The sequence below is a fragment of the Haliotis asinina genome, chromosome 1, assembly GCF_037392515.1.
Source record: "Haliotis asinina isolate JCU_RB_2024 chromosome 1, JCU_Hal_asi_v2, whole genome shotgun sequence".
NCBI lineage: Eukaryota > Metazoa > Mollusca > Gastropoda > Lepetellida > Haliotidae > Haliotis > Haliotis asinina.
In genome coordinates this window covers 19,558,989-19,584,426 of record NC_090280.1, presented here as the reverse complement: position 1 = coordinate 19,584,426, position 25,438 = coordinate 19,558,989, and the positions used below count along the sequence as shown (strand labels likewise).

Here is a 25,438-nt window from a genome sequence, read left to right as displayed (position 1 = left end):
TTTACCATGGCATCTCACCCGTCTGTTATTCTTTCTGTTCATATCGCTGGAAAGGTATTACGGGAAAAGTTCAATGTTCGTCCAGTATGGTTCTCTGGTGCAGCCATTTGCAGCATTTCTATGGAACTCATACGTAGTTCCTGTGTTACCCTGGGCATTTCTTTTGTATGTTTTCCTAATACTGCATCTCTAAAATGTGAACTGATCAGTTTTTGTACCGTTTGTAGAGTTTCAATACACCTGTCTCGTATTACTGGACATTTCTTTGTGTGTTTCCTTTTTTTATTTCTGCATCCCCAACAAATGTTTTATACCGTTTGCGCGTGTAAACACACATGTGACGTTCATATATTATATTACCCCAGTTTTGTCTGAGTAATGTGCCCTAAAATGTCATACTGTTATACATCATCCTAACACGAGCAGGAACATATGTCGCCACGTGTAAACAACACTAGTACCATAGTGTCTCCTCATACACCAAACTCATCAACGCGTTTCGTCTACCTGTCAGTACTGAACTATGTCGTACAACCTTCTGGTATTACCGTCCCAAGTGTTACAGCTATCTGCTATTACCGTACCATCAGTTACAATCACGCAATACAGCTATCTGCATTCTGTATACATCTAGCATTTAGTACTCTTCTAAGGGTTACAACCATGAGCGCTATCAGTTACATGTTCATGATACACCTATCTTTACTCTGTTTTACATCTAGCGTTTAGTAGTGTTATAACTCTCAGCGACTACAGGGCGGTCTGTTAAACTATGAACTACAAACTATGTTTAGGTAAAAAGCATTAACACCTTCCTGTTCATATTACTGGAATATTGCACAAATCGAAAGCGACACAAAACTCTCATTCACCAAAAAACAATGGTTAGTTTCACGTGCCCCTAAAACAGACTGAAATGCAAACATATACTATAAAAAGTAGGGGAGATTCCATTTCGCGAGCATAACACAAGCCAATCCTTTTGGATTCGTGAGCCAAAACTTACATAAAACGAAGACATTTTAACGGTCTAATAATTCACAGAGGGTGAAGGACCTGCACCGTTTCCTGCGTGCAAAACCATGAATATAGGTATTGACGAAGAGAAGAAGCTCCAGGTTTCGCTTCATGAATCATGTGACCGGTTGTTAACCGATAAAGTCCCTGGGTCGAGGGTTACCTCTCCTGGCTCCCATTTAATTCGGTATCAGCTGTCTGCGGGCATACGGCACACTCAGGAACAATGGCTCTGTTCCACTCAAGGTAGGCATGGCTAATATTAAACACTTCGCATTATGTTCATGTTTAACTACTGCGAATGGTCATCTGTTTGTCGCGTGTCAATCAACCCTCTCATTCTAGTACTGTAGAGTGTCCATTGCTGCTGTTACCCACCTTGATGTTGCTGGAATATTGCTATGAAACCAAACACACTCAGTCACTCAGCCAGTACTGTGGAACTCATCTTCAATTGCATTCAATGAACAGAATCTGAACAAAGTCTGTTTTCGTTTGGATTCATTGTGATATCTGCCTGTCCATGGCATAGGATCTTGTGAAAAACATCTTAATCTAGACACTAAAACATAAACATCTGAGATAAATATTACAGGTGGCTGTAAGGATGGGTAATCGGAACCATCATCGACTGGAACAGGTATAGATTATGAAGTATATTCCAGTAGTATGGACATATGACACGCGGCGGGATAGCCGTCACGACTAAGACTCGAGTTCGATTCTCTACATGGGTAGTGTGTGGAGCTCATTGCTAGTGTCAATGGCCGTGATATTGCTTGAATATTGCTAAAAACTCACTTACTCACTCATTCGCTCGCTATCGATCTGTGTGATACTGCTTATAAATTGATCTTAGGAACATTGTCTTTTGTGACAAAAGCACTTGGTAACTTTTTCGTCTTGAAAAATTTGGATTCTCTCTCTCTCTCTCTCTCTCTCTGTGTGTGTGTGTGTGTGTGTGTGTGTGTGTGTGTGTGTGTGTGTGTGTGTGTGTGTGTGTATCCATGCATGGTATCTCAGTACAAACAGCCATACATACACAGGCATGCACGTCGTCGTGCGGGCAAAATATTCTTATGTACGACGTTAAACCACCTCACCGTCTTTCCATGACACTCCATGAATGTCACAATTACCTCAGACTGTGCCATTCTTGGGTCAAATCCCAGGTATATCATTCTTTTATCAAAACGTCGGGAGCGTTATGCAAGGAATGTCAAACAGCGTCTGGAAACTAATGAAAGAAAATGTTAAAGGTGTGACTGGAATCTCACATAATGTCTAGGATTTTTCAATTGTATGTCATACAAAGTCTAAAATTTATTATGGGATCCATAGGATGTGTGACAAGACATGTAATGTTCTCACTGGAAAGTACGACAATATCTGGAATGTTATCATTGGAATATCACAGAATGTACGGGGTGTTATCAGAGAAATGTCAAACAGTGCCTAAAAATCATAAATGGAATGTCAAATAATGTCCCGAATGTTATGGAATGTCAGCCAGTGTCTGAAGTGATATGCATAAAGTATTAGAAAATGACTGGAACGTTATTCATGGAATATCAGATAATGTCCAAGTTGTGTAAATATCAAACATGCGTATTGTCTGGTCAAGATTCGAGTATATACTGACCACCCCCATATAACCGCTATATTGCTGTGTTACAAAATACAAACTGATACAGGAAACATTGCAGACACAAAGATGATTGTCCACAAGGATAGTTCTTCCTGTTCTCAGGTTCACGCCATCCCTTGTCCTGATTGTCGGACTTCATCTTGGAACACTTGGCCTGTATCTCACGTTCAGATCACCTTCACAGAATGTCCTTGCACTTCTTATAGGTGAGTGATGGTTTATCGAGATCCACATCTGAGACATTCTAGCATCCCTGTGTTGTCTACCTTAGCTTACAGGATACGGTCAAAGATTACGATCCCGTCACCATCAGCATCATACACCCATTTGTGTTTGACGAAGCTGTTGAAAGGCAACCACCAACAGCGTCAAACACTAACAAATTACTTCCAGCCTTCCTGCCACACAAAACTGATGCGTCTTGATAGTGCCACTTAAGGTGTTCTCTGGCTTAATTCACTCCTTGATGACGGAGAATGTGCTTACCGCATTAGGTAAAACCGAAAGCCCTGTTTCTATAACTATCGTATAGCTGAGGATAGACGTGATGTTGTTTCTTTCCGCTTTTGTAAAGGTGGAATTCTAGAAAGGGCTTGCTGAGCAGATTTCAAGCCCTGAATGCCTTATTATTTAACTGCGATTTAACAGAATGCTCCATTGTTAAGATTAAGGCAGAGAATAACGCAACTTTGTTTCAGAAAGATTGATGGGTATTGTCTTCATGTTGGCCTCCCTGATAGCAGCCGATATATACAGATCGAAGCCCGTACACTCCCATACATGGAGTTCTATGATACAGCAATATGTCAGCTTCAAGAAACTCCTCATCCAGCATTACCAACTCAAACGAAAGATTCTAGCTCATATGCAGAACGTGAAGACCGCCCAGGTTGACCTCCTGCGAGACATCCTCCATCAAAGAGCACAGACGACATATGGGAAAGATTTCAAATTCAGTGACATAAAAACGGTAGAGGAATTTCGAGCTAGGCACCCACTTACCACGTATACACACTATGAGGTTTACGTGTCTCGTGTGGTTGATGGAGAGCCTGACGTCATGTTTCCGGGAACTCCCCAATACATCGTCCTTTCTTCGGGAACAACCTCAGGGAAAAGTAAGAGGCATCCAAAAGACCTGAACTTTTACGGTACGAAGAGCTGGATGTATTTTCTGTATCTCAGAACCACACTGTTCCGATTTCGACACATGTCAAAGCTACAGTTATGGCATGATATCCGAGTTAAACCACCCATCACCAAGTCGGATATGGGAGTTCCTATGGGAGGCGGAAGTGGGTCGGCATATTTTGTGTGTCCTTTCTCTGCGTCACCACCGGAAGTGTACTCAATGGAAAACGAGCAGACGGTACTGTACCTTCATTCTCTATTTGGGCTGAAAGAAAAACACGTTACTCTCTTTAGTTCGATGTCAACCCCGCTTGCACTCAACTTTTTTAAAACAATTCAAAAGTGCTGGAAACAGTTGTGTGATGACATCGAATCCGGGAAAATAAACCAAACGATTGACCTTGAACCTGCCACGAGACGAAAACTACAGAAGTCCTTGACTGCAGATCCAGAAAGAGCCGATGAACTTCGGAAGATATTCCATAAAGGAACTTCTCACTTCGGTCCACTTGTGTGGCCGACATTCGCAGCCCTCCACGCTCCTGGAACTGGTGGCTACTCGTTTGCTGTGAGTATATGTTTAGAAGCGCTGAGTTTTAAGAAAGTGTGATTTGTTACTAGCAATCAACCCCTCTCTCTTTAAACTTGCCCGCAAATACACTTTTTACCCACAGAATCGGGGCAACCGCTGGGCAAAAGATATACATTTTACGTCGATGTTCTGCTACAGTCACCATGTTTCCTGATAAAAGGAATATAAGAAGTTCGTAAATGTATCAAAATGATTGGTGTATGATGTCATGATCAAGTTTTGCATCTTATTTTTTGTGTAGGATAAGTCTTTTTTCCACACTAGGCGTATTCCTTCAAAAAAACGTACATCACCGCGCCAAGTCCAACAAAAGCTGTATGACGTGTTTAGCTTTAGACGTGTTTGGGAAGGTCTTCAAGGCTTACAGTATCGCTCGACTCCATTATTATTCAATATTTTCCCAGCCACCACGTCTGGTATGATAAATACCCTTTTGGAACGTGCTGGTAACTCCATTCTATCACTACAGACGGAGCTTTTGAAGAAGAACTTTCTGGGGGGCGTGCCGGTATCATCTGGAGTCCATATCTCATCTGAGAGTCTGTACGGTCTGAACCTGCACGTGGAGGATCAGACAAAGACAGAATACACAATCCTTCCTTGTCTGAACTTCTACGAGTTCATACCTAAAGACTGCATAGACAAGGAGGATCCCACGACTCTTCTAGCTCATGAGGTAACTAGTGGTTAAGCATGTGTAACTGACGGCCTCAAGGCACCTCTCCGCTTTAAATAACACTTCCGTAAGAGACATACAAGCACCCTTTTGGCAGCTAAGGCTATACGTACCATCGGTGTAACGAGCGGACCCTTTAACCATTGGGCACCCTTCCTACTCAGAACAAATGGAAACTTACTGTAAAGACAAACATTACGTAGGATGTATGGATTATATATTCGACTACGAAAATGCAGATTATATACCATCACCACAAAAAAAGAGCAATCGGGGGAAAGGAGAAATTATTAAAAATATGTTGCTTGTAAAAGGTGTAAAAGTTGCTGTTATTCCTAATACTGACAGGTCCTGGTAAAGTTTTTATATACAATATTTGCTCTGTGACAGAACAGCATATTTACCTCCAGTATACCCAGGTTTTCCTTATATTCAGGTCACTATTTATGATACCATATATTCATCCCCTGCAGGTTGAGGTCGGCGAGGAGTATGAGATGGTGGTGACGACATGGATGGGGCTCTACAGATACAGGACCGGGGACGTCGTGCGAGTCAGCAGCCTCACTGGGACGACTCCCAACTACACCTTCTCCCAGAGGTAATTTGACGAATGTCATTGTGTTGCATGAAGTTCCCCTGCTGTTACCATGGTGCTAACATGGTATTTGCCCTCTGTTTCCGGGGTTTTCACCTACTATTTTCAGGGGTTTTGTGCGCATCTGGGTACTGTAGCGACTCGAATGTAATGTGTCATTTTATCATTGTTGTATTGCGTTGGGTTTATAAAACTTCTTTTCACATCCCCTTCCTACAGGTGATAAGCCATGTTTATAACCACAATACTAAACGCTATGTCATGAAAAAGACTGCTTGTGTCAGCTATTTGACAGTTAATTGTCAGTTATTCATTTTTCTTATGGCATTTTTGAGAAAAGATAAGCGCAAGGCGACGGTTGTCCCAATTACACGTAAGTCCCCAGGCGAAACTCTCATCTCGTCTCAAACTATCTAAATCTCATAGTGTATGCATCAGTTTGTGACGAACCTTTGGGAAGAAATGCCAAACCCTTTTCAGCACATGTGAAGTACCCAGTCAAATATTAGTGAAGTCCACTGGTATTTCTGAACACAGCTATTGATTGGTTTCCCTATGTGTTCCTATATCAATAAACATATTTGTTATGCTTATACCATTAATTTTAACAAGAAAAGGACGGTTTAGATATAACCATTATCTGAGATGATTCAATAACCATCAAATGCAAAGTTACGAGATTCAGAGTGACAAGACACGTGACGATCTACGTTAGAATCGGTCTTCAGCAAACCAGTCTTGTCATAAAAGACAACTAACGCAATTGGCTTGTCAGGCTCGCTGACTTGCAACTGATTAATGCATATCATCGTATCCCATTTGTGTAGATCGATGCTCATGATGTTGATCACTGGACTGCCTTTTTCAGATTCGATTATTCAAAGATCGACGTCTGACAGTAAAAGACAAAACACTCTCTACTCAACTGAGACATAATAGAATCCGCACATGGGTACAGTGTGTGGAGCCCATTCCTAATGTTGCCCTCCGTGATATTGTAAAATGTGACCAAACACCCACTTTCACTTTCACTTTCATCATATAATAACATAAATCAGGCATTGTGAACTCGGATAGGGTATCAATTATGCCAGGTTTCTGTTAGACTATGCATGATGCCGGTGTGCATGTTTAGACAGTCCTGGCCTTGTATCCAACACATATGTGATGTGTGTATTTTTCATTACGTAGTAAATGAGCGAGTGTGGTTTTACCGCGCCTTTAGCAATATTCCAGCAATATCACAATCGGGAACACCAGAAGTGGGCTTCACACATTGTACCCATGTGGAGAATCGAACCTGGGTCTTCGACGTGCCAATCAATGCTTTAAGCACTAAGTTACCCCCACTACCACATTTTCAGGTAGAGAGAACATATACCAAATTTGAAGCTCAAAAACATGGAATCCTGTTTTGAAATTTCCTCAGATCATCTGACTACATGGACAAGTACCCACAGTTCTTGTTCACGGAGGCAATCCACGACGCCGCTAGAACGTGGACGTCAGGAACGTCATTGTACAGCTACATGGCATGTGAGAGCCACCACATAGACGCCATCACAGGTACAGCAAACAATATGCAACAATATATTTCTTAAGATAGATCCCATTGCTTTATATTTATATGCCATGAATAAGAGTCAAGATATGTCAGTTACCTCCCTTATCTACAAAAACGGGATTTGATGGGTGAAGTCCAGATTCCATGTCATACAAAAGCACTACCACTGCTTCCCTCCCGTGTCCAGCTATGACGAAGTGTTGGTACAACTGTTCAAAGTGAACCCAACTCGTTGTAGATGCTGCCGCATGGGGATGCAAGGTCTGGACACGTCCCCAGTAGTCTCTGTGGGTAATGACCGTCGCCATATTGCTGTAATATTGCTGAGTGCGGCATAAAACTCTCTTTGTGGGTATTGAAGGATGACCAGATAATTCTACTGAGTGTGAGCATCCCCAATCCAATCGTGGTCATTAACTGTCACTATTTAAGACATCATCAAGTGATTAATTGTCTGTGACTAATATCAACACAATTATTGAATGCGGTAATTCCATGCCGCGACGCTTCGGTTACGATAGAAATAAGCCAGAAGTTAGGACGGACAATGGCATTAGAACCGTCGCTCTGTATTACAGAAACTGCGTCTAAAACGCGTTAGGCCAGAAGTTATATACGCTGACTATTCGCTAATAAAACCCATCGCCACCACTAAATCCCACCAGAGTAATGCCATACATAACAAGCTACTGTGTGTACACAGGAGATGTAAACTCATCAAGGTGCTACTATATCTTTCTGGAGCTGGACGATGATACAGTCCTGTCTGAAGAGGACAAAGGGAAGGTAAGCCTCCGCTTCTGTGTGTGAAAGTGCATATTAGGTTTGTTTAATCGTTAGGTAATCCTTAAATTCTTGTACGTCTATGGAAGCGGAAGCATTTTGGCATGCTTTTATAAAGCTCTAAGCATTAATTAAAAACTGAAAGTTCTTGTACGTCTAAGGACGTGATGACCCAGTAAACACAGTCCAGTAATTGTTTCGTCTTTTGTGAAACCTAGTTTAGCTGCCATTCTGAAACGAATCCTGTGCCTTAATCATGTCAGTCTGATTCAATCAAATGTTATGATCAGTGAGTGAGTTACTTTTACACACACACACACACACACACACACACACACACACACACACACACACACACACACACACACACATAAATATTTCAGCAACATCACAGCGGGTGACACCTGGAATGAGCTTCACACCATCTTTATTGGTTGTTTGTTTATTTCTCACAATTTTAGCACGATGTTCTTTTTCATACCAAGAGCAAACGTTCTACGTTTCATGTCATCCAGCACCTTATAAATCTGCTTGCTACGTTTGCTCTCTTTTCTATAAAAAATAAAACTCCTTTAATTCTAATTAAACGTTTGGCATCATCTGAATAAGCTTTAATGATGACAACTAGAAGTAGACAATGTGAATGATCCAATCGGTCTGTCACTGTGCAGTGAACAGGTATCATGCCGCTGTTACAGGTCATTGGTTACCTCCCTCTGCAAGCAGTCTGCGTTATGCTTTTTATTTTGTTGACAGTTACATAGGCAGATTCTTTCATACAAATGCATAAAATGCATGATTTACAATGTGATTAGGTTGTCTAACAAAACATTCACATGGATGAAGAGTTATTTACAAAAATAACGAGTCCACATTTCATGGCAAAAGGTAGGCTTCCCCATCGCACCTATATTATTATTAGATCTAATGCCTTGATTTGTCTAAATGTATACATAGTAGGATACATATTTGCTATACATAGAAAATATAAATAATATAGGGTACATGTTGTTACCCTACCTCGGAATTAACTTTGATGTGATCACTTTAATACTTTGACTGCAAACCACATTCAACTTATCCCTGCCATCTGACAACGTCTTCAGTGAGTGAGTACGGTTTTACGCCGCCTTTTAGCTATATTCCAGCGATATCACGGCGTGGTACACCAGAAAAAGGGTTTCACACATTGTACCCATGTGGGGAATCGAACCCGGGTATTCGGCATGACGGGCGAACGCTTTAACCGCAAGACTACCCCGCCGCCCCATATTCTACAGACGGAGAGTACAATGTGCACTATTAAGCGCTGAATGTGAAAAATGATCTTGTACTTAAGATCTGATTGCATTTCAGATTGATGGTGTACTTCGATCCCGTTTCGAATATTACCATGGTAACAGGACAACGGGGAAGGTTGTCGCCCCTGTCATCGTGCAAGTCAAGGCTGGGACACTTCACGCGATCAAACAGGCCAACTTCGATCTCAACACTAAAGCTGCGTTACAGCAGTACAAGTACCCGAGTTTTACGAAGAAACCCGAATTTTTACGAATCTTGTTGGCAAACAAGTTGTAAATGTTATAGTCTATTTTATATGAATATATACGTGATGTGTATGACGTCAACAAAATCCGTTGACACTTAATGAATTTGGATTCTATCGCGGAATTCTCTCCACTGAACCGTTTTCAGAAAAAGAACAGAACAGAACTTTTATTATGTTCAGGCCGGCATCAGAGGCATACATAGAATATATGCGATAGTGGGATGGTTGGGTGGTTTACATTGAAGATTTGTACAAACACGTTACAATTTAATTCTCGACTCACAAAAGTCCAGAAACTCTCCGTACTGTGGCCACTCTCTCACAAGGGATTTGGAAAAAGTAAACATGCAGCTGTTATGTATATGTGCTAAGGATGAAAAATTGAAATTTTGGTTTTTCGAGAACTCAAAATTTAAACTCGCTCGGCCATGAGCATGCCCATGGGCGAACAGTGGGCCACAGGCAGGCCCATGGGCGAACAGTGGGCCACAGGCAGGCCCATGGGCGAACAGTGGGCCATGGCAGGCCCATGGGCGAGAACGTTTCATTTCGTCCAAAATAAATGTTTTGGAGGTTGTAAATGAATGAAAAAAATGTTAATAAGTATTATGACACAAATTTCAGCTCGTTGTTACCTTGACTCCGCTAACTGACAGCGATTTTAAAGAATCTCGCCCATGGGTGAAAAACATACAGGCTCATGGGTGAGAATATTTACTTTCACTGAAAATATATGTTTTCCCATGTTTTGCAGTTTTTAGATAAATGAAAGTATATTTATTAGTGTCGTGACACGAAATTCGGCCAATTTTGACTTACTTCTGCTAATTTTGAGCGATTTTTAAAAATATCTCGCCCATTGGCGAAAAACATTTGGCCATGGGTGAGAATATTTACTTTTACTCCATATATATCTTTCCACATGTTTTAGGGGGTGTAAATGAATGAAAGTACATGTATGAGTATCATGACAGAAATTTCAACTCATTTTGGCTTATATTTTAATTCCGCTAACTGAGAGCGATTTTAAAAAGTCTCGCCCATGGGTAAAATACATTTTGGCCCGTGGGCGAGACTATTTCCCTTTGCTCCAAATACATCTTTTCCAATGTTTTTGGAGGATGTAAATAAATGAAACTGCCTTTATGAGTATCATGACACAAAATTCAACTGATTTTGACTTAATTTTGCGAATTCAGCGCGATTTTTACAAAATGCTAGAATGATTACTTTTACTTCAAAATACATCTTTTCCTGTGTTTTTGAAGTTGTAAATAAATGTAGATATATTTATAAGCATCATGGCACTCATTTTGACTTAATTCCGCTAATTTCAAGCCAGTACAAGAATCTGCACTTCCACTCAACTTCATAGTTTCTTTATTGTCTTCGAAGTTGTAAATGAATGCAAGAGTGTTCATAAGTATCATGACAAAAAAAATTATTAAATCATTCCGGTCTTAATTCGACTAATCTCGCTCGTGGACGAAAATATTTTCATTTGCTTGTTTCCTTTAAAAAATTGCAAACATATGGTATAAAAATAGATCAAATTATAATGAGAAATAATTTCTGTTTAATTTAGTGAGTTTAGTTTTATGTCGCACTCAGCAATATCCCAGCAATATGGCGGCGGTTTGTAGATAATCCAGTTTGGACCAGACAATCCAGTGATCAACAGCAGGAGCATCGATCTGCACAACTGGGAACCGATGACATGTGTCAACCAAATCAGCGAGTCTGACCCCCCGATCCCGTAGGTCGCCTCTTACGATAAACATAGTCGCCTTTTATGGCAAGCAAGGGTTGCTGAAGCCGTGTTCTTCTTGTTACGGTTAAGAATTTACCGTGACAACAATTTAAGAAATCCCCTTGTAAACCAGCAAAACAGAACAAAGACAAGTTGTTTGCGTTCAATTTCTTTATTGTTATACAACGAGAGCAAGATATACAGAGTCACAAGTCAATATAACAAAGCAGATTTCAGGTGCAATTCAATTTCAAAATCTAAATCAGTGGGTCACAAAAATACAATATGTCAAACTCACCGAAGTCTTGGTGTGAGAGGGAACAGCTATGGCAGAATGTAAACACAGCGATCGTGCGACAGCAGATGATGTAGATTCAGGCGTTGACAGGATTTTGATGATCAAGCGTGGCAGAGATGTAAATGAGAGTCAGTGTGAGTGTCGTCCTCCACACTGCAACCAGCCTATTTATATATAAACTAAGTCTCTCCCCGAAAGTTCGGGCACAAACGAACGTCGTCAACACTGTAGAATGGTCTCGAAACAGTATCCCAGAAGTGAACATCGAAAACTAGGAACAGATAAATTCCGGAAAACCAGAATGCTGAAAGTGTTGACCAGATATTAAAACGAAATGTGACCCATCATATTTAATATTCAAAAACACTAAAAATTTATGAATTAATAATAAAATATACAAAAAATACACACTCGTAACATACTCCAGATCTTCACGGGTCTTGAACCCAGAACTTTACTTCCAGCAACGTATACAGTACACATAGAATACTACTTGAGATTCTTTTGAATTTAGGTATTCTATAAATATAACGAAATTCAAGCTATATCTATGAAGTTGAAGTTATTTGTGGAAGTCCTAATCAAGAGTGACCAAACTCCAGTGACAAAAATACTATGCTGGGACACATTAATAAACGGTGTTGTGAGATCTTTAAACGGTTAGGTCATATTGACACATTATCTATACAATGTAACATGCGAAATCGTATCATACGATATTGTGTCATGCTATACCTATCATAGTACATTATACAATTCATATCATGTCATATAATACATCATATCACATGTTAAACAGCAAATTTATCATGGCATATCAGTCATATACATAGATCACACTAAGTATACTATAGTGTCATGCCCAATTACTCCCTTCAAAATATCATATGTATGTGTGTATATTCCCTATGCATCTCATTTGTGGAATAGTTCTATGGATAACAGAGCTTTGTGAATAAAAGTTGCAATATTTTGGATCACCTTTCCATTTTAGCAAGTCAACAGTGAGGAGAATTTATCAATCGACGGATGCACAAAATCGCATTCTTTCATGTATGTTCTACCGAGAGTATCATATGCTGGACAGACAAGAAGGAAATGATATTCGCCTTCTATAGTATTGCTGGTGCAATATTCGCATAATCTGTCATCTCTTTTTATATTCATAAATCTCCCTTTTTCAGTCAATAGGTCATGGGATGAGCAACGGAAACGTGACAATGATGTTCTGAATTTCTTGACATTTACACATGATAAATAACCTACAGTGTAAATGTGGGTTTTTAACATTGAATAATAATTACATTTTGCTGATAGTGAAATTCAAGCTATATCTATGACGTTATATGTGGGAGCCCTTATCAAGAGTGACCAAACCCCAGTGACATAAAGACTATGCTGGGACACATTAATAAACAGTGTTGTGAGATCTTTAAACTGCATTGACTGGGTAATTAAGGAAAGAACTCAAAATACTGTCACCTTCTGTCCAGGACGTCACGTGTTACCGATCGGGAGCTAATGGCCTTGTAAAAGCTCTCACAAAGGAAACACAAAGCACCAAAACTGTGTTTCTTTCCAGGTGACACGCGATATGTAGTCAAAGTTTACGTTGTTGAATACATTCTATCGTGGGCAAAACCTGGAAAGTGTATCTACCCAGTTGCGTTTTAATATTGTGGTCTCCAGTTGTAAATATTGTGGTCTCCACTTGTAGTAATTCCCGTTTGCCCGTCCCAGCTTTCCTTCGACCGAGGTTTTATGGGGTAGTCTCCTATTTGTCAGACCAGGAATAATCTACAACAAGAACAGGTCACTAGCTTGCTTTCTTTAACATTTGTACTAATTAACATGCGCCTCGTCATGCATCAACGCACTCAGTGACTTGGTTTGTTTCCATCGCAACTTCGGCTGCGTTTAACAGTGCTTCAGACAGTTTACTGTATCAGTCGAAATCGTACAATCAATGAATGACATATGCATACATATCATTACATCAAATACAACTATCAGATAAGTAACATATAAACACCAATATATTTAGACTCTAAGTTCACAGTTTACTGTATCAGTCGAAATCTTACAATGAATGAATGAATGAATGAATGAACGATTGAATGAATGAATTATTTAAAGCAAGAAGTATGTGTGAATGAATGAAATAAATAAAAGAAATAAGTACATATGTGAATGAATGAAAGAATAAATAACACCAGGACCATCCCTTCCAAAACAATACTATCGTTAGGTCACATGTGTTAACATCAGCTTGTCATAGTCGCCCTGGTCAGACCATCAGACATAACAATTGTCAGACAGGTTAAAACAACAAACTATCTGGTTGACTGCACAGCTGCCTGTTGACGTAGTATACCCACATCACCTAATTTTCCCGCGAAAGTTTCATCTACATCACCATCTACAGCACAGAGCACAGAAGGCTGTATAGCTGTAACCAGTGAACCGTGGGTCCCACTGTTCCCAAGTTCATCTAACAAGCTCAACGCATGCAACTTTTAACTAAAATGTGATGTTATACATGTAATAAAAGTGTTTTTTATATATTATTCAGCTGATACATTATCATTGTATGATACATATATATATGTACACACACACACACACACACACACACACACACACACACACACACATACATATACATATATATATATATATATATATATACATACATACATACATACATACATACATACATACATACATACATACATACATACATACATACATACATACATACATACATATAGTCTGGTTCATAATTATTGAGAATTTTTCTTCTTACTTTAAGCTATCCTAACACCTCAACTGATTCACTGATACTTAACACTAAGTAATGGTATAAGGGAGGTAACTCATCTTGGCCTACTCAGTATAGTACAATTAGAGTTACCTCACCTGAATTTGTAGCAGACGTCATTTTCCTCAGCACTGTCAACAATGTCTGCTGAAGATAAAAGAAGGTTGATTTTTGAGTTGTGTAATCAAGGAATTGATGATGTAAATACATTGGCACAGAGAACAGGAACTCCTCTTTCTACTGTGTATAGGATTAGGAAGAAGTTTAAAGAGGGAAAGGATTTTGGGCACCAGAAAGGAGCAGGGAGACCCAGAAAATTGGACTTCTCAGATCGCGTCCGGCTGGGAATTTTAGCGTCTAAAAAGCAAAGGGCAAGCATCTCCAACATCAGGTATGAAATGATAGAAAGGGGATCAACAGTTGTATCAAAATCTACAGTTAGAAGAAATTTGATTGATCTTGGATGGGAGAAAAAGACTGGAATTCCTTCTCCTCTCATGAAACAAGAACATAAAGACAGGCGTGTTGAGTGGTGTTTGGCACATGAAAACTTTGACTGGGAAAATGTGATTTTTACTGATGAAAGCTCAATATGGGTATATCCCAATAATGTGAAAATATGGACAAAGTCTGCGTCAGCACCGTTGTATCGACGACCTAAATACAGCCCAAAGTTTCATGTATGGGGAGGGATATCCTTATTAGGAACGACCCCGCTGTGTATGTTTGAGGGAAATCGGACAAGTCAACGCTACACTAACATATTAGATAATTTTTTCCTTCCAAGTGCACATGTGTTTTATGGAAATGACTGGATTTTGCAGCAAGATAATGATCCTAAACACACCGCAAAACATGCCAAGCAGTGGTTTCAGGAGAAAAATGTGACTGCATTACCATTTCCTGCATATAGTGTTATTCTTTCACTCCAACGTGGTTGCTAAATCCCCTCTGAACATAGTACATGTGGACTCTCCCACACCCAGTTCCTGAGAAATTAACCAGACATGACATACCCACATCACCTAATTAATTTTCCGTACCTATCGAGTAAAATATACAACAAAAAGGGAGGACATTCTAATAACTCATGGGAATGAGCCTTTTAGAAAGTAACCTTACTCTCAGAAACCCACAGATGGAGGAGAAGCGGAAGTGTTTGTCGTGGATTCTTCTGGCTTTGACAAATAAATCATACATAAACATGTAAAATAGTTTGCTTTGATTGTGTAACTACCCACATTATGACATTGAGACCATCATGAGTTATCAAGTAAAATACGATTGTATAGTTTAGAGTTAGAACATATAACCGTTTACATAAAGGTGTCTTCTCGTAAAATAAGTAAGAGGAAACGTGAAGTACAGTAGCGCATTTACCATAACTGAAGTTGTTTAAATGATAATGAAAACTGTAATTTCCAATATTCACATAGCAAGCAATTTTATTAAGAAATTAAATAACTCATTACTGATGGAAGGAGTGAACTGAAACTTCATTTTATTTACAAAAGTCACTGAGTGAACTCGCTAACATCGATTCACTTACATTGTGGTACACGTGTCGTATTTCGTTTCCTGAGGAAACACAGTTTACGTTTTTGTAGAATACCCGTGTCTAATCCCTTTAAACAACACCGTCACTACACCAAACGATTTTGACCTTGACCCAAAGCAAAGGATTAACTTACAGGACTACCCTGTATACGTCGCTTGCTTGATAACGTTGTACATCCACAGAACTTTTTCTGTTTTTCAGCTTATCATGACCTGAACAGATATTACTTTGGCAACGACTTCATGAGAGATTTTCAAGTTCTAATCCACACACCGATTTCCACTTTTTTGTCATTCTGACTTTTATGTCAGTTCGTTGAGAATTTTAGCATAACTCGCAAAGACAAGATCACTGAACGGAACGATGACGTTTTTGATTCTCCGCGTTCTGTTACGTAATTTCCGCAAAAGCGCCTACGACAATTTGCACCGAAAAAGTCGTGTCTCGTCCGCTGGTCTTGTGTATTGGAGTAAAACAGCTGCCGCTTTCAGACTGACTAAGGCGTCGAGCTGGTTTTGTGTATAAACCTCCTTCGCCATGTGAACTTAGAGTCTAAATATATTGGTGTTTATATTGTGGATGCTGGCAGACTTTATATACAAATATATGCACATGAATAATCTAGAATTTTGACCTTTTGTAAAGTTCTGTCTCCATTAAATTAATTGTCATTGCACTGTAAATATATTGAAATCAATATATATACATGCATGTGTGAATGAACAATCGTTATAGGAGTCCCCTCTTATCCACCGAGCCAAATTGTCGCTGTCACGGCCCCACAATCCTACACGCCCTGCTGGGGTGTGGATTCGAGTAAGGGGGGTAACAGAGGAGATGACCAAACCAAGGAAAACACAAGTACTCCATATTCTATCATGATCTTCCTTACTGCTTGAAGATGGGCCTTTTCTCACTGTGGTCTATGATGAACGGAAACAAAGAACTTATTCACCGTGAAAACTAGAAAATAGTTGAATCCGTCCGTTTTATCATAAAACACAAATTAGAAAACTAATGAACTTATCAATAACCTTCTCACAATTGTTCAGTGTTTCTACAAAGAGCTAGTCAGACACAGCAAACCGTAAATCTCTTTTTATGTTACGTATGTGATAGTTGTATTTGATGTAATGATATGTATGCATATGTCATTCATTGATTGTACGATTTCGACTGATACAGTAAACTGTCTGAAGTACTGTTAAACGCAGCCGAAGTTGCGATGGAAACAAACCAAGTCACTGAGTGCGTTGATGCATGACGAGGCTCATGTTAATTAGTACAAATGTTAAAGAAAGCAAGCTAGTGACCTGTTCTTGTTGTAGATTATTCCTGGTCTGACAAATAGGACAGACAGACAGACAGACAGACAGATAGTTTATTCCAGTCTCACCTCATATATTACAATAAATTTTACAATGTTAAAAAAAGGGATTAAAATATACGAGCCACCCAAAAGGGTTATGAGAGACTTACTAAAATATCAATATACCAAGTAAAACACACATAAAATAGAAGCATAAAATGCGTCCTTACATCAAGCATAAACGACTACCCCATAAAACCTCGGTCGAAGGAAAGCTGGGACGGGCAAACGGGAATTACTACAAGTGGAGACCACAATATTTACAACTGGAGACCACAATATTAAAACGCAACTGGGTAGATACACTTTCCAGGTTTTGCCCACGATAGAATGTATTCAACAACGTAAACTTTGACTACATATCGCGTGTCACCTGGAAAGAAACACAGTTTTGGTGCTTTGTGTTTCCTTTGTGAGAGCTTTTACAAGGCCATTAGCTCCCGATTGGTAACGCGTGACGTCCTGGACAGAAGGTGACAGTATTTTGAGTTCTTTCCTTAATTACCCAGTCAATGCAGTTTAAAGACCTCACAACACTGTTTATTAATGTGTCCCAGCATAGTCTTTATGTCACTGGAGTTTGGTCACTCTTGATTTGGGCTCTCACAAATACCTTCAACTTCATAGATATAGCTTGAATTTCGTTACATTTAAAGAATACATGTACCTAAATTCAAAAGAATCTCAAGGCTTAGTATTCTAATTCTGTATAATGTTGCTGGAAGTAAAGCTCTACGTTCAAGACCCGTGAACATCTGGAGTAGAACACGGCTTCAGCAACCCATGCTTGCCATAAAAGGCGAATATGTTTATCGTAAGATGCAACTAACGGGATCGGGTGGTCAGGCTTGCTGACTTGGTTGACACATGTCATCGGTTCCCAGTTGTGCAGATCGATGCTCCTGCTGTTGATCACTGGATTGTCTGGTCCAAACTGGATTATCTACAAACCGCCGCCATATTGCTGGAATATTGCTGAGTGCGACGTAAAATAAAATCACTAAATTAAACAGAAATTATTTCTCATTATAATTTGATCTATTTCTATACCATATGATTGCAAAATAAAGAAAACAAGCTGGGGAAAAGTTTCGTCCACCAGCGAGATTAGTGGATTTAAGACCGGAATGATTTCATATTGTTTTGTCATGATACTTATAAACACACTTTCATTCATTTACAATCTCCAAGACAATAAAAACTATCATTTTTGAGTGGAAGTGCAGATTCATGTACTTGTTAGAAATTAGCATAATTAAGTCAAAATGAGTTGAATTTTGTGCCATGATACTTATAAATATATCTTGATTCATTTACAAACCCAAAAACATAGGAACAGATGTATTTTGAAGTAAAAGTAATTATATTGGCATTTTCAAAAATCGCGCTGAATTCGCGCAAAATTAAGTCAAAATCAGTTGAATTTTGTGTCATGATGCTCCTAAAGGCGGTAAAGGGAAGGGAAAGAGAAAGAAGATATTCTCGCCCATGGGCGAGAGTTTTGACAAATCGCTCTAAATTAGCAGAAATAATTCAAAATGATTTTAATTTCGTGTCACGACACTCACAAATATACTTGCATTCATTTCCAACCTGCTAAACATGAAACAAAAATGTATCTCTACTGAAAGTAAATTTTGTCGCCCATGGGTGAAAATGTTTTGGGTCAGACTTTTTAAAATCGCTCTCATTTAGCGGAATTCAGTCAAAATGAGTTGTAATTTCTGTCACGATACTCATAGATATACTTGCATTCATTTACATCCTCCAAATCATTTGAAAAGATATATATGGAGGAAAAAGAAATATTCTTGCCCATGGGCCAAAATGTTTTTCACCCATGGGCGAGAGTTTTAAAAAACGCTCTCATTTAGCGGAATTAAGTCAAAATGAGTTGAAATTTTTGCCATGATACTCACAAATGTACTTTCATTCATTTACATCCCCCAAAACATTTGAAAAGATATATATGGAGGAAAAGGAAATATTCTCACCCATTGGCCAAAATGTTTTTTGGCCATGGCTGAGATTTTGTTAAATCGCTCAAAATTAACGAGATTAGGTCAAATGCGTTGAAATTTGTGTCATGATACTTATGAAGATACTTTCATCCATTTACAACCTCCAAAACATGGAAAAAGAACTTCAAGTATTTTGAGTAAAGGTAAATATTCTCACCCATGGGCCAGTATGTTTTTCGCCCATGGGTGAGATTTTGTATAAATCGGTCTAAATTAGCAGAATTAAGTCACAACGAGCTGAAATGTGTGTCATGATACTTATGAACATACTTTCATTCATTTACAACCTCCAAAAATTTATTCTGGACGAAATGTAACATTCTGGCCCATGGGCCTGCCCCAGCGAGTTAAAATTTTTAGTTTTCGAAAAAAATTTTTTTTTCATTTTTTCATCCTTAGCACATATACATAACAGCTGCATGTTTATTATAGCGAAATCCCTTGTGAGAGAGTGGCCACAGTACGGAGAGTTTCTGAACTTTTGTCAGTCCAGAATCAAATTGTGACATGTTTGTAACAGCTTTCTTTATAGTATTATACAATGTGCGTATTAGTTTTTAAACACTTACTTGTCTACAGGTAAACATTCTTTAGATTTGCACACTTTGTATTTCGACCATACTATTGTTTGGGTGAACAATGTATGTTTTCTGATGTTTGGAGAAAGAGCAGAGAAAAATGTAATAAAATTCATTGCCAATATGTCACAGAGGTTACAAATTCTTTCTCTTTTGTGGATTGTTGTCCCACCTAGATAATGCTAACTGTTAACGATGCCATTAGGAAGAACAGTCAGTGTGAACGGTTTTATTTGTTGGATCTCAAAAACTGAAAAATTTGAAAATGCAATTGTGTGGCCGCTTCCGACAGTTTTGGCAATGTGAAACAGGGAGTTTAAGTGAGTGAGTTTAGCTTCACGCCTCTTGGAGCAATACTCCAGCAATATCGCGGCGGTGGACACCTGGTAGTAGGCTTCACACATGCCCATGTGGGAAATTAAAACCGGCTTTCAGCATGGCCTTTAACGCTTTAACCATTTAGCTATTCCATAGCACGTCCATGTGTAAAGTGAGCGAGTGCTTGAGTGAGTTGAGTTTTACGCCGCACTCAGCAATATTCCAGCAATATGGCGGCGGTCTGTAAATAATCGAGTCTGGACCAGACAATCCAGTGAGCAACAACATGAGCATCGATCTGCACAATTGGGCAACTGCTGACGTGTCAACCAAGTCACCGAGCCTGACCACCCGATCCCGTAAGTCGAATCTTACGAGAAGCATAGTCGCCTTTTATGGCAAGCATGGGTTGTGAAGGCCTATTCTACTCCGAGTAGACCTTCACGAGTCTCAGTGTTTAAAGGCGTTAAGTACTAGTTCCCAATGATGGATGGTTGTTACTACTTCCAACAGTTCGCAGCTCGTCCCCATTCCGTCACCTTCCGGAAGACTTGTGTCCTTCTTGGTGCTTGTCATGTGCGCAAAATCGCCAAACAGTCCTAACGACTCAAAACGACACAAAATCATCCCCACTACTAAAAACGGTTGAGAGATCTTTGGCCAGGCGCCCACTAACCACGTACACACACTATGATGGTGAGTCTAATGTCATTTCTCCGGGACTTCCCAACACATCGTCCTTTCTTCAGGAACAAGTGAGAGACATCCAAAGGACCTGTGGTTTTTCGGTTAAGTCAGCTGGATGCATTTCGTCTATGTCAGATCCACACTGCTCCGGTTTCGACACATGTCAAAGCTACAGTCCTCCTATGCAGGTCGTGAAGATCACCCAAGCTGACCTCCTTCAAGACATCCTCCATCAAAGAGCACAGGTGACACATGGGAAAGATTTCAAATTCAGTGACATAAAAACGGTAGAGGAATTTCTGGATAGCCACCCACTTACCGCCTACACACACTATGAAGCTAGTATGGTTGATGGAGAGTTTGATGTCATGTTTCTAGGAACTCCCCAATACATCTTCTTTCTTTGGGAACAATCTCAGGGAAAAGTAAGAGGCATCCTGAAGCCCTTAAATTTTACGGCTGGATCTAGTTCCTCTATCTCAGATCCACACTGTTGTGGTTTCGACACATGTCAAAGCTACAGTTATGGCATGACATCCGAGCATTACCAAGTCGGATCTGGATGTTCCCATGGGAGGCGGAAGTGGGTCGGCGTATTTTGTGTGTCCCTTCTCTACGTCACCATCGGAAGGGTACAGATTGGAAAAGGAGTAGACGTCGTTGTACCTTCACAAGTTATTAGGACTGAAAGAAACGTCTGTGACTCTTTTCAGTTCACTGTCAACAACGGTTGCACTCAACTTTTTAAAACAATTCAGAAGTACTGGAAACAACTGTGCGAGGACAACGAGACCGGGAAAATAAGCCAAACCATTGATCTTGAACCTGGCACCAAACAGAAACTGCAAGCCTCCTTGACCCCAGATCCAGAAAGAGCCGATGAACTTCGGACGATATTCCGTAAAGGGACTTCTCCCTTCGGCCCATGTGCAAAATACTAGCGCCTTGAGCAAGCACCAGTTGCATGGATATGTGCGCAATATAAATATCGTATCCCATCTTGCTCTTTGTGTTAAACAAGGAGATGTCTTTATAGTTACTGGTTACATCTGTGCTGCCGTTACGTAGGGGTTTCATTACGAAAGTAGTTTGAAATGCAGAGGATCGTGAAAAGATGCATATTGTGGAAAACTGCAGCCAGAATGTTAGCATTAAACATTAAGTGTCTTCTGTCTTAGACCAAAATATCAAATGTCAGTCATGGAGAAAACCTGAATGAACATTAACGGTCCAATGATAAGTGTATGAGAGAGTGAGTTACATTTACATTTACATTTACATTTACATTTACATTTACATTTACATTTACATTTACATTGTGCAATTTCAGAAAGGCGCCGGTTATGGTGATTTTGAGATTTACGTTTTTTATGCGACATGATGCGTACTTGCCACTCGGTCCTCTTTATGAAGGGAAATGACTTCAAACAACGCATACGAACCGCTTCGTTTGTGAGCAGGAGTAAACTTTATTTTAATCCAACAACATTGTGTTGGCAACTGTCCTTCGCCTACATGGATGTTACTCCACTGCACACATGTACAATATTGATGATGATGGCACTGAATATCTCATTTCGTTTGAGGTTGACAGTCCATTACAATCTCACTTTGAATTCTTTCGCAGCAGCCGTGTAACGGGGAGGATTGGCACCTCTGTAGTGATCAAGGGGGAGCCCTTGACGCTTGACGTCATCAAGCAGGTCAACTGTGACCTTAACTCAAAGGCTGCAATCCAGCAGTACACGTACCTGAAGTTTACCACGAAACCCAAACTGATACGAATACTTTTGGCAAACAAGTCATAATTGTCAATTGTGGTACGATATCTCGACTGAAGGTAGAAACAACATCAGGTGTGAACCATGAAAAGGCTTGATCTTGTTGAGAAAACGTTTGTCACTGTGAAGCTAGGTAAAAATGTCGTTTACTTGTCGTTTAAGTGTCGAGTTTATCACTGCTCGAAATGTTTTGATCTTTACTCAAAGGTTATTCAAAATTTGTCATTGGATACGACTGACTGTTTGAGTTGTATTCTAGAAGATGATAAGTGAATAATAAAGCATCCGACTCAAGGAAAACAGCTTGTTTGAGCGACATTTCAGTGAAACATTTTACAACTGATGCTATTGTCGCAAACAGCGATTTTGTATTTTCGCCTTTGTAGTATCGCTTAGAAGAAAATTCAAACGTTGCTTCACAGCAACATATCCAATAGATATTTCCTTGTTCTCTAATGTTGTTAGTTAAGGCATTTGCAATTGTAATTTATATGATGATAGACAGTTATAACGCGCCTTTTCCACACACTTGTACATGTTCAAAGTTGCTAGCACATTATTACATGGGATAAACCAAGCTGCCCGGTAGGCGCTAGAGGGTTATTAGTCACATAACTTATCCCACCGGGTACCCACTTACAAATTTGAACCAACTCACTTACCAAAGGAAAACACAACTGCAGTTGCCGTTCGACAGTAAGCATATTTTTACCATGAGAAGAAATATTAACAGTATCCACAAAAATTGATCCATCAATTAAATCATACAAACCTTGAGTAAACTGTTGATAAACGAGACATGCGCATGCGCTTCATTGTGGGGCAGGAACGAAGACCTAGAAACTCCCAGGAGTCAAGCTGACAAACATCCATCCGCGCTCAACGTTGCGTATCAGCAGCTGATTTCATTTCATGCATAGGTTAATGTAATGTTGTGTTTCGTATAATCTACACAGTTAGGAATATGTATATAAGATGCTTTTAGTCACTAATAACCATTTCTCTCTATTTTCTGCTCAGTAGTAAAATGAAGAGCAAACAGTAGTTCTGTTTCAAAGAACTGTTGTCCTGACGAACTGAGAAGATCCCAGAAAGAGGACCAGCAGTAAATATCTAGTTCATATCTTTTTCATTTCAATCCTGATTCATTTAAAAATATATTTGTGTTTTTATATGTAGCTGTTTTAAGGTACTTTTTTCATAACTGGTTTATACATAGTAATTTATGGCTGGATACATTGTGTGAATTTACACAGATTCAATGAAGACTGAAGTAATAAATGAATTTGATCGTAACACGTTGGAAATGTTAATATTTACCAGTGTGTATTTGTCCGATATTTATGCATGGCAATATAATTTCCACCTCGTGGACGCACTAATTCTGTGTAGTGTTACAAGTCAGTCACCTTGAAACTAATCATAAGAGACGGACTTGTACCTGTACAGATCCGTGTTAGAATTGGTCTGCAGCGACCTCTGCTTTTCATAACAGGCGACTTACGTAATCTTGGTGAGGCACCAAAGTGAGGCGTGGAGCAGACTCGCTGACTTGTATATCCCAGTTGCGTGGATCAATGTTCATGTAGCAGAGCTCGCGGTATGTTTTGTCCGAGTGCGTGGAGAAACAAAATAGTACGATGTAGTTCATATCATTCCCGCGTGAAATTTTCATTTTAATCCTGATTCATTTCAAACTGTATTTGTTTTTATATATAGCTGTTTCAAGGTACTTTTTCATATTAGGTAGGTCAGAATCTAAGCGTCCAAAACACGGACGCAAATCATTTGGCGTGCTTTTAATAATATTGTTTGCGTGGAAAACGCAGGTTCCTGCCTTAACGAGAACACTTAATTGGTAATCACTGGATTGCCTGGTCTCAATTCGATTATTTACATACCGCCTCCATGTTCCTGAAATATTGCTGAGTACGGAGTAAGACAACAAAGAGCAAACAGAGCTACAAGATACTCTCTATCAGACTGAGAGATGATATCGCGCATGGTAACAATGTATGAATCCCTGCTTGTCTCAATGCTGTCAGTGAGTAATTGTAGCTAGAAGCCACACTCCATTATATTCCCGCTACATGGTGGCGGTGTGTAAATAGTCAAGTCTCAGTCGGACAGTCCAGTGATCAGCCTTTACATTTGTGTATGGGGGAGTAGTATATGGTTTTGGTTCAACAAACTGAAGGAGTGCTTGACTCGAAACTGTCAGATTCGATGGTGGTCAAGACAGTACAGGCAAGATAAAAAAACAAAAAAACACTGAGCCCTCTCTCAGTGGGAGGAACTACTCCTCAACGGGAGTCCTTTTAAAAAGGCTTCCCTATTGTCGCTGTCAGTTCACGTCTTCTATTATATAAACTCCAACATAATACTTCGCCCAGAAAGAGCGTTGTGATAGTACACTTATTCACTGTAATGTCAGACCCATGTGTGTATTTAGTTCCGCTGCGGTATTAGAAAAGGGTTATAGTCTCTGTAAACAGTAGGACTCAGTTCAACAGGATTATTTGAAAACCGAAAACAGGTTGCATCAACGTGACTCATGAACTGGCAACGTTTTGTCAGGTGACAGTCACAAGCACGAGTGTAATGTTACTATCGGCTACGTATGGGGGACCTGTGAAAACACAAACGAGCTGAGATTGTTTCAGATCAAGTCTGTTCTTGATTCCAAATGCTTCAAAAGA

The 25,438-nt window shown here is 39.6% G+C and overlaps 1 protein-coding gene and 1 pseudogene across 1 annotated transcript; both read left to right on the top strand.

The window, feature by feature from the left end:
- The first annotated feature begins 1,212 nt into the window (after positions 1–1,212).
- Positions 1,213–10,851, top strand: LOC137288165 (uncharacterized). Its single transcript, XM_067820588.1, has 8 exons — positions 1,213–1,263; positions 2,768–2,871; positions 3,364–4,364; positions 4,858–5,064; positions 5,538–5,665; positions 7,092–7,228; positions 7,930–8,012; positions 9,366–10,851. Exons 1-8 carry the CDS (start codon positions 1,244–1,246, stop codon positions 9,585–9,587), a joined length of 1,902 nt encoding a protein of 633 aa, XP_067676689.1. The 5' UTR covers positions 1,213–1,243; the 3' UTR covers positions 9,588–10,851.
- A 10,235-nt stretch (positions 10,852–21,086) lies between these two features.
- LOC137256224 (uncharacterized) lies at positions 21,087–21,899 on the top strand (annotated as a pseudogene).
- The last annotated feature ends 3,539 nt before the right edge of the window (positions 21,900–25,438 follow it).

Bases quoted from the DNA above. Each gene is read 5' to 3' on its own strand.
- LOC137288165 (XM_067820588.1), top strand. From the start codon at position 1,244: ATGGCTCTGTTCCACTCAAG. The intron at 1,264-2,767 runs GTAGGCATGGCT...TCCTGTTCTCAG, and splicing joins ATGGCTCTGTTCCACTCAAG to GTTCACGCCATCCCTTGTCC. The intron at 8,013-9,365 runs GTAAGCCTCCGC...ATTGCATTTCAG, and splicing joins CTGAAGAGGACAAAGGGAAG to ATTGATGGTGTACTTCGATC.